General features: G+C 47.9%; 1 protein-coding gene across 3 annotated transcripts in view; it reads left to right on the top strand.

The window, feature by feature from the left end:
• Positions 1-18,175, top strand: part of KIAA0753 (KIAA0753 ortholog) — a 206,541-nt gene that overhangs the window by 115,631 nt on the left and 72,735 nt on the right. For all 3 annotated transcript variants that reach the window (XM_063954311.1, XM_063954312.1, XM_063954313.1), the window contains 3 exons: positions 825-1,009; positions 3,369-3,526; positions 4,209-4,331. In XM_063954311.1, the coding sequence (XP_063810381.1) occupies positions 825-1,009; positions 3,369-3,526; positions 4,209-4,331 (466 nt within the window). The remainder of the gene's footprint in view (positions 1-824; positions 1,010-3,368; positions 3,527-4,208; positions 4,332-18,175) is intronic.

Genomic DNA, 18,175 nt, shown 5'->3' with positions numbered 1-18,175 from the left:
AGATATGGTATGTGACTGAGTCACTGTGTGTACCGTTTTTTTCAGGCAGAGAACGGATATATTAAATAAAACAACTGCACTGCTGGTGGTCACTGTGGTCAGTCACTAAACTCTGCACTCTCTTCTACAGTATCAGCCTCAGGTCAATCTCTCTCTCTCTCTCCTAATCTAAATGGAGAGGACGCCAGCCACGTCCTCTCCCTATCAATCTCAATGCACGTGTGAAAATGGCGGCGACGCGCGGCTCCTTATATAGAATCCGAGTCTCGCGAGAATCCGACAGCGTCATGATGACGTTCGGGCGCGCTCGGGTTAACCGAGCAAGGCGGGAAGATCCGAGTCGCTCGGACCCGTGAAAAAAAACATGAAGTTCGTGCGGGTTCGGATTCAGAGAAACCGAACCCGCTCATCTCTAGTTCCCAGTCCCTAATAACGTGCAATATGAACACTCAAATGTTTGGTGAGAGCTGTGCCTTGAGGAAGGGGTTTATTTGATAAGGGCCTCTTGCTTTGGTCAGTCTTAAAAAGGCAATTTGGAGTTTGTCCACGATTAAGTGCGTGTTGTTTTGCACTTTTTTCCTACAGTCTATTTTATACTTCAAATAAAGCAGTTCTTTTTGTCTTAAAACAGGAAAAGTTTTTAACCCTTTCATTGCTATAGAGAATTGTATTTCTGCTTCCCTATTGTATTATTCCTTATCTGCCAGGTCACACATGAAGTATCTGTTCTATATGGCATTGTCCTGTACTAGCTAACTCATTACTCAGTTCATGTAGGACATTATATTTCATTCTTCAAAAGGCTACTGTGTCCGTTTATACAGATAACCCTCCAGAATCAGTGATTGGTGCCGCCCACGCAGAACCTAAGCCTTCTTCACCAGAGAGGAAAGCGGCCCTTAGGGCAGGGCTGGAAGCATTAATTCAGGCTGGTCATCTGAAAGGTTTGCCTAGAAAGGAGTCTGGACAGAACAAGAACAAAGGAGTTTTGATACCTCACAGACCCAAGGTACAAAATGTATAAACACATCTGTTCATTGTAGTCAGTAAATGTAATGTTTTACTTAGTGCTTCATTTTGTATACAGTGATCATATGGCTATAAAATAGATCGGTATACCATAGTACAATTGTTATGTTGCCATTCAGCTTCCTTTTATCAGTTTTTCAATCTCATCCATCCAGCCACCATTATGGGGTTAATTTTCACACTTGCTGAATGGCAGATAGGAAAGACGTTTACCCTGGCAGTATATCAGACTTCCTCATCAATTCCTCTGTGGTCTTTTGTATTCTTGATCTGAAGGAAGGCAGTCCCTTGTAAGGGGTGTTTATTTACTTGTATCTGCCGCTTGTGTTAATTTTAAGAGAACGTATGAAAGACCCGACCTCCTGTACAGTGTACAGCGCGTTTAGGAGGATTTCAATTGGCCACTATAACCCATTTTTGTGTGAAAAAGGGCTTTGATCGTGATTCGCGCAAACAGACCTCTTCAATTTTGGTGATAATTCTCTATAGGTTTTATTGCAAACTTCTTACCATCTCTGGTAAGGTAAAAAGGATGTGATTTGGTTCAGAAATCCCGGAAGGGGGCGGGCGGGCGCGCTAGCCGCGGACTGGCTAGCGGCCGTGTGTGGCGCCATCTGCGCGGCAGCACTGTAGATGCAAGGGGGGGGCGCGCTAGCCACGGACTGGCTAGCGGCCGTGTGTGGCGCCGTCGGCGCGGCAGCACTGTAAGAGAAGGAAGGGGAGGGTGGCGGGCGGGCTAGCGGCTGTGTGTGGCGCCGTGGAGGGTAAGGTGGTTGCAGTAGGTGGTGGTGGGTGTTTACAGGAGAGGGGTGTGTGGGTCTCCTAGCTTACCTGGCAGTGTGGTGTGTCTGTAGTGGTCCGTTCTGCTGTGCTGAGACTGGGACAGGGCAGGGTCTGTGACTCCACCCAGGTGGGCTGTCACTGGTACAGGGCAGGCTCTGTGACTCCACCCAGCGTTAGAAATGCAGACACAGAGTCACAGGGCTAATATATAGGAGATTTACACAGTCTCCTGGTGCATCCTAGTCAAATTTTTGGCAAAAAAGAGGCCTGGTTCTAGCAGAGTCTCTCAGGACCTGGGGCGCCAAGAGGGACTGTTTGGTGCGACTGTAGCAAAGATTTATAATAGCACATCTGTACAGATACAATAATGGCTTGAGTCATGTGCAATAGTATAGTAGGGTTTATGTGCTATGACAGTGCCCTTGGAACTCAGAATGGGGTATATCTTTCCTCAGGGTGGCATTAATACTGTCTGGGAGGCTGGAGAACTATGACTTCAGCATATTATAGTAGATCCTGGAAGAAGTTTTACTTCTGTTCTCTTTAGAAAGCCCATAGGGTTAGCACAGAGAGCTTTGATTCCGGGATTATTATTACAATATGGGCTACAGATAGACATGACTCTCATGTTTCAGCACTAACCTTGTTCTTAAAAACTTGGCACAAGACAAATTTATAACCAGATTCTTACAGGCAGTTAAGCATATTAGGGCTTAGGTGAAACCCTTGATTGCTCCCTTTCCCCTGTAGCCCAAAGCGCTTTAACAGATGATCCGTTAGGTGAGTAATCTTTTACAGTACTCTTCCTGCTAGCAATATGTGCATTATGATGCCAGGATTTTTATTTGAACCCTATTCAAGTGGTCTTAATAAGCAATCCTCCGTTCCTAATAATAATGGTACCTACATTCCATATTATGTAAGAACTGGCATTGCCATCCTTTTGCTCCAGTCCTGAAAACACCATTCAAAGATCTTTGCACACTTTATACTTTAAGGAGGGCATGTACATTTTATCACGGCAGGCTGAAACATTTTTGCTTTTCCTGAAGGTGCGTATCATGGACAACCTCCAAGTAAGGGCATTGTCTAGCAAGAGGTCTTACGGATTGTATTGTTAAAGTAGTCAAAGGGCATAGCCCACTCTGTTATGGCCATAGCTTCAGTATGTGCAAATATTTGTGGCTTGAGGCAAACACAACTCATGGTTGGTGTCCAGCCAGATAACATGATTGCTCTCACAGTTCTAGTGTAATGTCCACCTTTCAGCTTCAAACCTATAGACAGCGGCACAGCTGCTCTGTCTCCTACTGCTGAATACTCCCACCACCACACAGGTGTATGAGTAATGCATGTATAATCAGAAAAGAGAGGTGTCTGAATTTACCCAGATATTTTATGTTATGTTTATTTCTTTAACATGGTGGAAATTGATGGTTCAGTACAGTTTCCAGTTTGCCGGTATTACAGACTGTGGATCCTGGTCCCATTACTCTGAGACTTAGGAAAGTGTAATTATTAATCACTCAGAATATACTCTGTATATGATCCTCCAGGGATTCCGACAGCCTCGAAAGATAAACCCAACACAACCTGCGCATTTTCAGGAGAAAACTGTGGCATTCAAGCTGAAGGAGAATCATCCCATTGTCCGAGAGAGGAAAATTCCTTGGGTGCCTCCCAACCCAACATCTCCTCCAGCCTCCCCAAAAAGGTACAGAATTAATGTATCCACCAGTTATAGCACTGCAGCTGCTGTGGCACTATACATCCCAGCATGTCCTGTCACAGATTTGCTGTTGGGGCTTGCTAAATCTGTAGCAGGGCATGCTGGGAGCAGCTGGAGTGCTGCATGTCGCTTACCCCCACTTTTTAGCATTTAATAAAAGTACTGGATACACAGCATTAATAGTGCACAATGGGCGGTATTCAATTCTTTTCACCCCCTTCCACACCTGTTCTGTTTCTGCTGACAGGCATGGTATCATCATTTCAGCAAGCATCCAACTATTTATCGCGCCCAAAGTAATCAGATTTTTAGCTGCATAACAGGGATCACTTTAGATCGGAGATTAGGAGGGATATATCATTTGAATACCACCAAGTGTATCCAAAGTACAGAGTAAATAGTATATGTGATATTTATTTCACTCTTTACACAGGTCCAATCTTGCTGATAACCCAGTCACTCGCACACATGTAATGCACAGGAAATAGATTACATAGATAAAACTGAGTACCATTTGTAAGAGTGCTGACAGCGGAGGCCTGTTATTATGAATTACGGATGTAGAAATTAAGGTTACTCGTTGTGTGTGAGCCACCTTTCTGATCTCATTTAAGCACAGAATGAACAGAGACCTTGAACCTTGTACTGGCCTCTATTCCAACTGTAGGGGGAACTGGGACAGAGAACGACATAGGTCGAATATTTCTCCATCCAGAAAATGGGATCCAAGTGATGCTCTGAATTCAAAGGAAACTGAAAAGGAGGGCGGTGTAACGCACCAGGATTTCAGGTATTTGGGTTTTTTTTACGTTGTTTCTTTGTGCAGAATTTACAAACGGAAACTGCACCAATATCAACAAGGTGTCCAGTGTAATGTCTGCCTTGTATGTAGTCTGACAGTCCATTACCACTTCTACTCCCCATGTAATATTAATGTAGCTATGAAATATAAACACTACAGGTGAGGGAAAATAGGATTTTGGTACTTACCAGGTAAATCCTTTTCTTTGAATCCATAGGGGGCACTGGAGTACTCTTGGGATATGGACGGGCTTCCGTAGGAACAGCACTGAATATTTAAATTTAGAACACTCCACCCCTCCATATCCCCGAGCACCTCTCAGTGTTTTTTTACTGAGCCGAACAGGAACTATAGAGATGTTGACAATGGAGTATTACATATAACATAACTGACAATAACGAAGTTAACACATAACGTTACTGACAACTAAACAGTTGACACCCTAACCAGCACTTGTAATTTGAACCAGTCGGTGAAAGTGTGTTACCATAAGATCCTCAGAACTAACCACAACTAGGTAAAACTGCTCTGGGTGGGCGTCCAGTGCCCCCTATGGATTCAAAGAAAAGGATTTACCTGGTAAGTACCAAAATCCTATTTTCTTTATCATCCACTAGGGGTCACTGGAGTACTCTTGGGACGTACCAAAGCTTCCCCCGTGGGCGGGAGAGCTGTTTGGCACTTGTAACACTAGACGGCCAAAGCTAGATGCTGATGCCGCAAACGTATCAAACTTGTAAAAGCGCACAAACGTGTGCACTGAAGACCATGTAGCCGCACGGCAAAGCTGCGTCGTAGAAGCCCCACGACCAGCTGCCCATGAAGTTCCCACAGAACGTGTGGAATGAGCGGTTACTGACGTAGGCGGTTGTAACCTAGCATGAAGGTAAGCCTGACGTATGGTCAGTTTTATCCATCTGGATAAAGTTTGTTTAGATGCTGGCCAACCTATCTTGGCAGCATCATAGAGAACAAATAACGTATCCGTCTTAAGAACTGAAGACGTTCGGGATACATAAACGCGTAATGCGTGTACCACATCCAGAGTTCCAGAATGTGCTGTCAACACAGGAACTACTATTGGTTGATTGATGTGAAAAGATGACACTACCTTTGGTAAGAAGGCGGGATTCGTCCGAAGTTCCGCTCTGTCATCATGAAACACCAAATACGGTGCCTTGCATGACAAGGCACCCAAATCCGAAACACGCCTTGCCGAAGCTAAGGCTAGAAGAAAAATTGTTTTCCAAGTGAGAAACTTTATATCCACTTGCTGTAAGGGTTCAAAATATGAAGACTGTAAGAACTCTAAAACCAGATTCAAGTCCCATGGCGCTGTAGGTGGAATGAATGGAGGCTGTACTCTGAGGACACCTTGGAAAAAAGTGCGTATAGACGGCAATAGAGCCAATCGTCTTTGAAAGTAAATTGACAAAGCAGATACCTGCACCTTTAGTGTAGATAAACGCAGACCTCCATCTAACCCTGTTTGTAGAAACAACAAAAGGCGGCATAACTTGAAAGATGATGTCGGGAATTTCCGAGCTTCACACCAACCTATATAGGCACGCCATATTCTGTAATAATGAGCTGCCGTAACCGGCTTCCTAGCTCGTAACATGGTTGGTATAACTGAATCTGGGATGCCCTCCCTTTTTAAGAGGGCGGTCTCAACAGCCACCCCGTCAAACGCAGCCGCGCTAAATCGGGGTAAAGGAATGGACCCTGTTGTAACAGGTCTGGACGTAGCGGGAGCGGCCAAGGATCGTCTGCGAGTAATCCTCGGAGATCCGAGTACCAAGCTCTCCGAGGCCAATGAGGCGCCACTAGTATGACTGTGACCGACTCTCTTTTGATTCGTTTTAGCACCAGAGGGAGCAACGGAAACGGTGGAAACAGATACACAAGACTGTACGGCCACTCGACCGTGAGAGCATCCACCGCCACTGCCTTTGGATCTCTTGTTCTGGACACATACTGGAATGTCTGGTGATTGTGTCGAGACGCCATCAGGTCCACCTGAGGATAACCCCATCGCTGAACCAACATGTGAAACACTTCTGGATTTAATGCCCATTCGCCTGGATGAAAATCCCGACGACTGAGATAATCCGCCTCCCAGTTGTCCACTCCCGGAATGAACACGGCCGACAATATCACCTGGTGGCATTCCGCCCAATTGAGGATTCGAGCTACTTCCCGCATTGCCATGCGGCTGCTCGTTCCTCCTTGTTTGTTGATGTATGCGACCGCCGTCGCATTGTCCGACTGCACTTGGACAGGTTGAGAGCGAAGCATGTGCACTGCTTGTCGTAGCGCATTGTAAATTGCGCGGAGTTCTAGAACATTTATAGACAGCAATTTCTCGTGATCCGCCCAGAGACCCTGGAGCTGACAATTTTGAATTACCGCTTCCCAACCTCTGAGACTGGCGTCCGTAGTTAGAATTATCCAATTCCAACCTCCGAACCGTCTTCCTGCGGTTAAATTGTGTTCCTTGAGCCACCAGAGCAGAGATACTCTTGCTGTTGGCGACAACCTCACCCTGTGGTGAATCTGCAGATGCGAGCCCGACCACTGGGCAAGCACATTCAGTTGAAATGGACGAGAGTGAAATCTTCCGAACTGAAGCGCCTCGAAAGCTGCCACCATTGTGCCTAAGAGGCGAATGCACAAGTGTACCGACACTGTGCCTGGCTTGAGCACTAATTGTACTAGATGGCGTAGCATTTGTACTTTCTGCTGTGGTAGGTAAATTCTTTGATTGACCGTATCGAGAATCATACCTAGGAACTGAAGGCGTTGAGACGGAATTAGATGTGATTTCTTGAAGTTGACAATCCAACCGTGGTGAACCAGTACATTGTATGTTAGCAGCGCATGTTGGAGAAGTATCTGTTGAGACGGAGCTTTGATGAGCAGATCGTCTAAATACGGAACTATTGTCACTCCCAGGGATCTGAGGTGAGCTATCATCACAGACATCACTTTGGCGAATACCCGCGGCGCTGATGACAGGCCAAACGGTAGAGCCTGAAACTGGTAATGGTTCTGGCGTATTGCAAACCGTAAGAATTTCTGATGAGGCTGCCAAATTGGAATGTGTAAGTACGCATCCTTGAGGTCTAGCGCAATCATAAACTCCTTTGCCTCTAACCCCGCAATCACCGAACGTAGAGACTCTATCTTGAATCTGTAGTAAGTTACGTACTGATTGAGCCCCTTTAAGTTCAATATTGGTCTGACTGAGCCATCCGGCTTCGGGACCACAAACAGACTTGAATAATAACCCTGACCCTGTTGGTGTACAGGGACCGGAATCAACACTGCCGAATCCAGTAGGGACTGAATGGCAATTTGCAAAACCGTCCTCTTGTCGTCCGACAGAGGCAATCCTGTCTTGAAAAACCGCAGAGGCGGAAGACAGTCGAACTCTATTTTGTAACCTTTTAACACTAAATTGCGGATCCAGCCATCCGCGGATGTGTGGAACCACGCCACATGGAACGTCTGAAGGCGTGCTCCCACAATTGGAGAACCGAGATGGGCTGGTAGCCCGTCATGCCACTGGCTTGTCGGTAACCTTAGCGTCTTGGCGAGTTGTGTTGGTTTGATGGAAACCACGTCCGCGACCACGTCTAGCAGGCGTGGCTGATCCTCTGCCACGTCCTCGAAAGGGCTGAGGTCTAAAGGATTTGAACGAAGGTCCAGCGTACCTTCTTCTTGGAACCGGTGGAGGCAATGGTAAGAAAACAGACTTACCTCCCGTAGCCTCCGCAATCCATGCGTCCAATTCTGGACCAAACAACTTCTTGCCATCGTAAGGCAACGCCTCTATACTTCGTTTGACCTCTGCCTCCGCATGATAAGTACGCAGGTAGAGTGCTCGTCGTGCCGTAACTAGCGACGATGAAATACGAGAAGTGAGCTGACAGACGTCAGTAGACGCTGTACAGAGATACTCTACAGCCTCAATCATTTGATTTACAAGAATTATCAGGTTTTCGTCATGTAAATCAGATTTGAGTTCTGTAAGCCATATTATGAGCGCCTTAGTGACCCAAATGCCAACCAATCCAGGTCTCAGCATCACACCTGCTGCTACATACATGGATTTTAGCATAGTTTCTATCTTGCGATCTGAAGGATCCTTAAGCGTAGTAGCTGCTGGCACTGGTATGGTTAATTTCTTGGTAAGCTTGGATACTGACGAATCAACTATTGGTGGATTCTCCCATGTACACGTTACCGAGTCTGGAAACGGATAACTAGACTTAAATCTGCGAGGTATAGAAAACCGTTTATCTGGATTCTGTCGTGTTTCTACTAACATCTGATTTAGAGAATCCGACACAGGAAAACTTATTGGCGTCTTCCGTCGTTTAGTAAATACGACCTGATCATTTGTGAGAGGCTCCTCAGTTTCAGGAAACCTCAGAGACTGACGTACCGCTCTGATGAGATCATCAATGCCGGAACTGTTAACATCCTCGCCATCTGACTCCACTTCGCCCTCCTCACCCTCATGTTCCGTGAGGTCTGGCATGGAATCGTCAGAATGCAACATAGCAGACACTGGAAAATCATAAGACATATGAAATTTATCCCGTTTACCCAAAATGGATTTGGACCTTACGCAAGGCTGAGACGCCTCCGGTAGTTCTGGCGGTCTCACCCTAGACTCAGATCTTACCGTTTCCCGCTCCTGACGAGCGGCGGTCAATTCTGATTGTAACCTATCCAGTACATTTACTAACATACCCCACGGAGGGTCCGGTGAGGAAATTGGTTGTAAAACAGGAGCAGAAATGGTATTCTGAACCGAATTCACAAAACATACTGTACATGTGGTAGATCCATCCGGTAATACACTGTTACAGTGCAATTATGCTTTTTAGTTTTTGCTGGTGCCTTACTCATTATGGCGACAGACAATACAATACACAAAAACCAGACACCTGCACGACTCAGTAAAATAGCAGTAAGGTGTCTCTGTATATAAAACTGGCCAAATGCAGTACACGTGGTCAGTACTCTGAAATGTGATCCCAAATTCCCACTAACACCCCTGCGCCTCCGGTGGAGTAGAGATGTAGGACAGGAACGTTCTGGAATCACAGCATGAAGACACAGAAACATGGTTAAAATGGCTGCCATGCTTATACATATAATCACAGTGCATTTCATACTGATATTATTAACAGCCTGTGTAATCATTATAAAACAGCCTCCCTGCCAGTATAAACATCATTATATAGTTATATATGTGCTATACTATCCACAGCCTGTTGCTCCTGTCCTTTCCCCCCCCCCCCTCGCATCTGCTCCATAGCGTGCAGTGTGGGCTGGGCAGCGGCACCCCGGGCCCTGGGAACGCGTGTCAGCGCTATGGGACCCGGGCAGCAGCGTTGAAGAGGCAGTCGGAAGTTGTGGGAGAAGCGGCGGGCGGACCCGTTGAGAGACTTACGGGTACCCTGTGAGAAGCGCCGGAGCAGCGGGAGAAGCGGCGACCGGACCCTTCAAAGACGCGGGAGCAGTGTAGTACAGTGGCCCCCGGCGGCCGGCCGCAGCATACAGCAAAAGCCACCAGCGCCTTCCCCACACGTCGGGGCGGCAGCGGAAGCTGACCGCCTCCGTTCTACCCCCTCACATACCTGATTATGCGTCTGTCATGAGGCTCCGACGGGGCTTCTTAGTAAGCGCCGGCCAGCCTGTGCACACATGAGAACTGTGTGTCTGTATGGCTGTGAGGGAGCTCTTTCAGAGAGGCCCGACACGCCGCTGCTGCTTCAGCAGCTGCACAATCCCTGACCCTGCCTTTTGGAAGGGGGAAAGGGATGTAAAATCGAAAAAAAAGAAATAAAAATAAAAAATAAAAATTCTTCAAGTAATCGTGACTTCAGTCACAGAGCTGTTGCTACGTGTAGCACAGAAAAAACACTGAGAGGTGCTCGGGGATATGGAGGGGTGGAGTGTTCTAAATTTAAATATTCAGTGCTGTTCCTACGGAAGCCCGTCCATATCCCAAGAGTACTCCAGTGACCCCTAGTGGATGATAAAGAAAGTGTTACTGAAATTCAAGGAGGCTGCTATAGAAATCATGTACAGCATGCAGCACCTTTCTAAATGGTTCCATTAATGTGCGTGGGAAAGCCCATCACATTGCTGAGGATGCAGGGGGGTCTGATTGGCATGTGGGAGATCGGATCTGATGGGCTATTGGGGAGGGGGCTTATGGGCATGTAAGCAGATATGAGGTATATAAGAAGGGGTCTGATGGGCAGGGTATGGGTCATTAGGTCGACAAGATTTAGGTCGACAGTCATTAGGTAGACCACTATTGGTCGACATGCATTAGGTCGACAGAGTTACTAGGTCGACATGGTCATTAGGTCGACATGAGGGTTTTTCACTTTTCTCTAACGTCCTAGAGGATGCTGGAGGACTCCGTAAGGACCATGGGGATAGACTGGCTCCGCAGGAGACATGGGCACTTTAAGAAAGAATTTAGTTCCTGGTGTGCACTGGCTCCTCCCTCTATACCCCTCCTCCAGACCTCAGTTTGATACTGTGCCCAGACGAGCTGGGTGCTTTTCAGTGAGCTCTCCTGAGTTTACTGATAGAAAGTATTTTGTAAGGTTTTTTATTTTCAGGGAGCTCTGCTGGCAACAGACTCCCTGCATCGTGGGACTGAGGGGAGAGAAGCAGCCCTACTCTCTGAAGCTAGGTCCTGCTTCTTAGGCTACTGGACAACATTAGCTCCAGAGGGATTGGTACGCAGGATTTCACCCTCGCCGTCCGTCCCAGAGCCGTGCCGCCGTCCCCCTCACAGAGCCGGAAGATAGAAGCCGGGTGAGTGTGAGAAGAAAAGAAGACTTCAGAGGCGGCAGAAGACTTCATGATCTTCACTGAGGTAACGCACAGCACTGCAGCTGTGCGCCATTGCTCCCATACACCTCACATACTCCGGTCACTGTAAGGGTGCAGGGCGCAGGGGGGGCGCCCTGGGCAGCAATATAAACCTCTTTTCTCGAACGTCCTAGTGGATGCTGGGGACTCCGTAAGGACCATGGGGAATAGACGGGCTCCGCAGGAGACAGGGCACCTTAAGAAAGAATTAGGATACTGGTGTGCACTGGCTCCTCCCTCTATGTCCCTCCTCCAGACCTCAGTTTGAATCTGTGCCCGGACGAGCTGGGTGCACCTTAGTGAGCTCTCCTGAGCTTGCTAAAAAAAAAGTATTTTGTTAGGATTTTTTATTTTCAGAGAGATCTGCTGGCAACAGACTCTCTGCTACGTGGGACTGAGGGGAGAGAAGCAGCCCTACTCACTAGAAGATAGGTCCTGCTTCTTAGGCTACTGGACACCATTAGCTCCAGAGGGATCGTACACAGGAACGCACCCTTGGTCGTCCGATCCCGGAGCCACGCCGCCGTCCCCCTCGCAGAGCCAGAAGATAGAAGCCAGGGTGAGAAGCAAGAAGACTTCGAAATCGGCGGCAGAAGACTCCAGTCTTCATCTGAGGTAGCGCACAGCACTGCAGCTGTGCGCCATTGCTCCCACACTAAACCCACACACTCCGGTCACTGTAGGGTGCAGGGCGCAGGGGGGGGCGCCCTGGGCAGCAATTGGGAACCTCTTGGAAAAAAGCAGCATATATACAGTTAGGCACTGTATATATGCATGAGCCCCCGTCATTATTTTACACACAAAACGCGGGACAGAAGCCCGCTGCTGAGGGGGCGGGGCTTCTTCCTCAGCACTCACCAGGGCCATTTTCTCTCCACAGCTCCGCTGAGAGGAAGCTCCCCAGGCTCTCCCCTGCAGAATCACGGTAGAAAGAGGGTGAAAAGAGAGGGGGGGCACATAAATTTGGCGCAAAAACAGATATACAGCAGCTACTGGGTTAACACTAAGTTACTGTGTGATTCCTGGGTCATATAGCGCTGGGGTGTGTGCTGGCATACTCTCTCTCTGTCTCTCCAAAAGGCCTTGTGGGGGAACTGTCTTCAAATAGAGCATCCCCTGTGTGTGTGGTGTGTCGGTACGCTTGTGTCGACATGTTTGACGAGGAAGGCTATGTGGAAACAGAGCGGGTACAAATGAATGTGGGGTCGCCGCCGACACCCGATTGGATGGATATGTGGAAGGTTTTAAATGATAATGTTAATTCCTTGCATAAAAGGTTGGATAAAGCTGAAGCCTTGGGACAGTCAGGGTCTCAACCCATGCCTAATCCTACAGCGCAGAGGCCGTCAGGGTCTCAGAAGCGCCCACTATCCCAAATTGTTGGCACAGATATCGACACGGATTCTGACTCCAGTGTCGATGGCGATGATGCAAAGTTGCAGCCTAAAATGGCTAAAGCCATCCGCTACATGATTATAGCAATGAAAGATGTGTTACACATCACAGAGGAAACCCCAATCCCTGACAAGAGGGTTTATATGTATGGGGAAAAAAGGCAAGAGGTGACCTTTCCCCCTTCACATGAGTTAAATGAGTTATGTGAAAAGGCTTGGGAATCTCCAGATAGGAAACTGCAGATTTCCAAACGGATGCTTATGGCGTATCCTTTCCCGCCAACGGACAGGTTACGCTGGGAATCCTCCCCTAGGGTAGACAGAGCTTTAACACGCTTATCCAAGAGGGTAGCCCTGCCGTCACAGGATACGGCCACCCTAAAAGATGCTGCAGATAGAAAGCAGGAGGGTATCCTGAAATCCATTTATACACATTCAGGTACCCTGCTAAGGCCGGCAATTGCGTTGGCCTGGATGTGTAGTGCTGTAGCAGCATGGACAGATACCTTATCTGAGGAACTTGATACCTTGGACAAGGATACTATAATACTGATCCTGGGGCATATAAAGGACGTGGTCCTATATATGAGAGATGCCCAAAGAGACATTAGCCTACTGGGCTCTAGAATAAATGCTATGTCGATTTCTGCCAGAAGGGTCCTGTGGACTCGGCAATGGACAGGCGATGCCGACTCGAAAAGGCACATGGATGTTTTACCTTATAAGGGTGAGGAATTGTTTGGGGACGGTCTCTCGGACCTGGTCTCCACAGCTACGGCTGGAAAGTCAAATTTTTTGCCATATATTCCCTCACAACCTAAGAAAGCACTGTATTACCAGATGCAGTCCTTTCGATCACAAAAAGGCAAGAAAGTCCGAGGTGCGTCCTTTCTTGCCAGAGGCAGGGGTAGAGGAAAGGAGCTGCACAATACAGCTAGTTCCCAGGAACAGAAGTCCTCCCCGGCTTCCACTAAATCCACCGCATGACGCTGGGGCTCCACAGGCGGAGCCAGGCCCGGTGGAGGCGTGTCTCCGAAATTTCAGCCACAAGTGGGTTCACTCACAGGTGGATCCCTGGGCTATAGAGATTGTGTCTGTCAAAGTCGAAAAATATCATAATGCATATGCCTTGTACTAACCCCCTGCTCATGCCCGCTGCTCGTGCACTCAGTCCGCCGTGCGTGCACATATCCGCAATTTGCGTAGGATCGCTCCGGCGATATTGCGCGTGATATGGGTATTTACGGCGGAGTTTGTGAACGCGTAGAGGGTTATTAGAACATTACATATTTAACCCAAATAGTGCAAATTGTACACATAGCCCCCTGCACCACATCAGAAAGAAATAGCTGTTTAAAATGATAACAGAACAAAGGGATTCCCCTTTACAGGATAGGAGGGGACAGGACAAGGTTACAAGGTGGTGTTTGGTATCCAGCTGTAGGGTATTTTAAGGGAAACATTCTGGTGTTTGAGGAAAATCGCATGTTCCTGAGGATAGTTAGATGCAGAAGCAGAATATAGGTTGTGTATTGTGTATGCGGGGGGAATCCAGAGGAGACCACCCACAGGAGCAGTTGAGAAAGACATAGCCCACCTTTTTAAATCAACCTATGACCCCTCCCGTAATGAAAAGGTACATCTCTGTGTCCAATAGACAAAGGGATTACAGTGACCATTGTATTGTTTTGGATGAAGTGAATAAAGAGAGCTTGCAGCAGGCTTGGGGACACAAGACTATCGCTATCTGTATGACCAGCGGAGGACCGACTCGGGTTGCGCTTGCGAAACATTCTCACGTATATACATTCTCTGTAGCCATTATTCTGTTTAGATTTACTTGTTAGCCTGTAGTGTATAAAAATTGTATTGTTTTACCTTTTTGGAATCAATCCACGGAGGCCTTAGAACCCTGTGGTTTCAACTACAAACGGTGTTGTGTTTTCACTTTCCTGCCTGGGCTTTAAAGTAGATTAACCTGTTTAAGGTGTATAAGCATTGTTAAGGTGTACGCACTGCGGATACTTTGTATCGCCAGCGCTACTTAAGGTTTAAAGGTATAACATCGTTGCAGTACTTTGCTGCCAAAGGTTTAAAGTATAAGCATATCATTACATTGTATCATTAACAAGGTTTAAAGGTTATCAATTGTGTGTGCGCTCGCTGTGTGTGCTTTGTACCCACAGTGCGGCGTTTGTACGCTGAGTGCGTATACGGTACGGGACTCTGTGCGCAAATAGCGTACGAAGTACGTAGCGTGAGCTAGCGACCGCAGCAGCTCCATGATAAAGGTGTGTTTAAAGGTATAGCTTTGCGGTCTAAGATAATATCAACATTATCATGTCTCAGGGATACAAGCTGGAATTCGAAGTGATGCCCCCTCACCGTTACCTCAAATCGGCCCTGCCTGCTTCCCCCATAGAGAAGGAAATAGTGTTAGCAGCAATTCACAAATTGTATCTCCAGCAGGTGGTGGTAAAGGTTCCCCTCCTTCAACAGGGAAGGGGTTACTATTCGACAATGTTTGTGGTACCGAAACCGGACGGTTCGGTCAGACCCATATTGAATTTAAAATCCCTAAACATATACCTGAAAAGGTTCAAGTTCAAGATGGAATCGCTCAGAGCGGTCATCGCAAGCCTGGAGGAGGGGGATTTTATGGTGTCTCTGGACATAAAGGATGCTTACCTTCATGTCCCCATTTATCCACCTCATCAGGAGTACCTCAGTTTTGTGGTACAGGATTGTCATTACCAATTCCAGACGTTGCCGTTTGGTCTGTCCACGGCACCGAGAATATTTACCAAGGTAATGGCAGAAATGATGGTGCTCCTGCGAAAGCAAGGAGTCACAATTATCCCATACTTGGACGATCTCCTCATAAAGGCGAGGTCCAGAGAGCAGTTGCTGATCAGTGTAGCACGCTCTCGGGAAGTGTTACAACAGCACGGCTGGATTCTGAATATTCCAAAGTCGCAGCTGATTCCTACGACGCGTCTGCCCTTCCTGGGCATGATTCTGGACACAGACCAGAAGAAGGTTTTTCTCCCGACGGAGAAGGCTCAGGAACTCATGACACTGGTCAGAGACCTCTTAAAACCAAAATAGGTGTCGGTGCATCACTGCACGAGAGTCCTGGGAAAGATGGTGGCGTCATACGAGGCCATTCCCTTCGGCAGGTTCCATGCGAGGACCTTTCAATTGGATCTGTTGGACAAGTGGTCCGGATCGCATCTACAGATGCATTGGCTGATCACCCTATCCCCCAGGGCCAGGGTGTCTCTTCTGTGGTGGCTGCAGAGTGCTCACCTTCTCGAGGGCCGCAGGTTCGGCATTCAGGACTGGGTCCTGGTGACCACGGATGCAAGCCTCCGAGGGTGGGGGGCAGTCACACAGGGAAGAAATTTCCAAGGGCTGTGGTCAAGTCAGGAGACTTGCCTTCACATCAATATCCTGGAACTAAGGGCCATATACAACGCCCTAAGTCAAGCGGAGACTCTGCTTCGCAACCAATCAGTGCTGATTCAATCAGACAACATCACCGCAGTGGCTCATGTAAACCGCCAAGGCGGCACAAGGAGCAGGGTGGCGATGGCGGAAGCCACCAGAATTCTTCGATGGGCGGAGAATCACGTACGAGCACTGTCAGCAGTGTTCATTCCGGGAGTGGACAACTGGGAAGCAGACTTCCTCAGCAGGCACGACCTCCACCCGGGAGAGTGGGGACTTCATCAAGAAGTCTTTGCGCAGATTGCAGGTCGGTAGGAACTGCCACAGGTGGACATGATGGCATCCCGCCTCAACAAAAAGTTACAGAGGTATTGCGCCAGGTCAAGAGACCCTCAGGCGATAGCTGTAAACGCACTGGTGACACCGTGGGTGTTCCAGTCGGTTTATGTGTTTCCTCCTCTTCCTCTCATACCCAAGGTGCTGAGAATCATAAGAAAAAGAGGAGTGAGAACAATACTCATTGTTCCGGATTGGCCAAGAAGGACTTGGTATCCAGAGCTGCAAGAAATGCTCACAGAGGACCCATGGCCTCTGCCTCTAAGGCAGGATCTGTTGCAGCAGGGGCCCTGTCTGTTCCAAGACTTACCGCGGCTGCGTTTGACGGCATGGCGGTTGAACGCTGGATCCTAGCAGAAAAAGGGATTCCGGATGAGGTTATTCCTACGCTAATAAAGGCTAGGAAGGACGTGACGGCTAAACATTATCACCGTATATGGCGAAAATATGTTGCTTGGTGTGAGGCCAGGAATGCCCCTACAGAGGAATTCCAGCTGGGCCGTTTACTTCACTTTCTACAGTCGGGAGTGACTTTGGGCCTAAAATTGGGGTCCATTAAGGTCCAGATTTCGGCCCTATCCATTTTCTTTCAAAAAGAACTGGCTTCTCTTCCTGAAGTTCAGACGTTTGTAAAGGGAGTGCTGCATATTCAGCCCCCGTTTGTGCCTCCAGTGGCACCTTGGGATCTTAACGTGGGGTTGAGTTTCCTGAAATCACACTGGTTTGAGCCACTTAAAACCGTGGAGTTAAAATATCTCACGTGGAAGGTGGTCATGCTATTAGCCTTGGCTTCAGCTAGGCGTGTGTCGGAATTGGCGGCTTTGTCACAAACCTATCTGGTTTTCCATATGGACAGGGCAGAATTGCGGACTCGTCCTCAATTCCTGCCAAAAGTGGTGTCATCTTTTCATATGAACCAACCTATTGTGGTGCCTGTGGCTACTCGTGACTTGGAGGATTCTGAGTTACTGGATGTAGTCAGGGCTTTGAAGGTTTATGTAGCCAGAACGGCTAGAGTCAGGAAAACTGAGTCGCTGTTTATCCTTTATGCATCCAACAAGCTGGGTGCTCCTGCTTCAAAGCAAACTATTGCTCGCTGGATCTGTAACACGATCAGCAGGCTCATTCTGCGGCGGGCTTCCAAAATCAGTAAAAGCCCACTCCACAAGGAAGGTGGGCTTTTCTCGGGCGGCTGCCCGAGGGGTCTCGGCATTACAGCTTTGCCGAGCGGCTACTTGGTCAGGTTCAAACACCTTTGCAAGGTTCTACAAGTTTGATACCCTGGCTGAGGAGGACCTTGTGTTTGCTCATTCGGTGCTGCAGAGTCATCCGCACTCTCCCGCCCGTTTGGGAGCTTTGGTATAATCCCCATGGTCCTTACGGAGTCCCCAGCATCCACTAGGACGTTAGAGAAAATAAGATTTTACTTACCGGTAAATCTATTTCTCGTAGTCCGTAGTGGATGCTGGGCGCCCGTCCCAAGTGCGGACTTCTTCTGCAATACTTGTATATAGTTATTGCTTACATAAGGGTTATGTTATGGTTGCATCAGGGTTATCTGATGCTCTGTTGTTGTTCATGCTGTTAACTGGGTAAGTTTATCACGAGTTATACGGTGTGATTGGTGTGGCTGGTATGACTCTTACCCTGGATTCCAAAATCCTTTCCTTGTACTGTCAGCTCTTCCGGGCACAGTTTCCTTAACTGAGGTCTGGAGGAGGGACATAGAGGGAGGAGCCAGTG

Source organism: Pseudophryne corroboree, chromosome 2 (assembly GCF_028390025.1).
Source record: "Pseudophryne corroboree isolate aPseCor3 chromosome 2, aPseCor3.hap2, whole genome shotgun sequence".
In the NCBI taxonomy this organism is placed as follows: domain Eukaryota; kingdom Metazoa; phylum Chordata; class Amphibia; order Anura; family Myobatrachidae; genus Pseudophryne; species Pseudophryne corroboree.
This window is presented reverse-complemented; position numbering and strand designations above follow the sequence as displayed.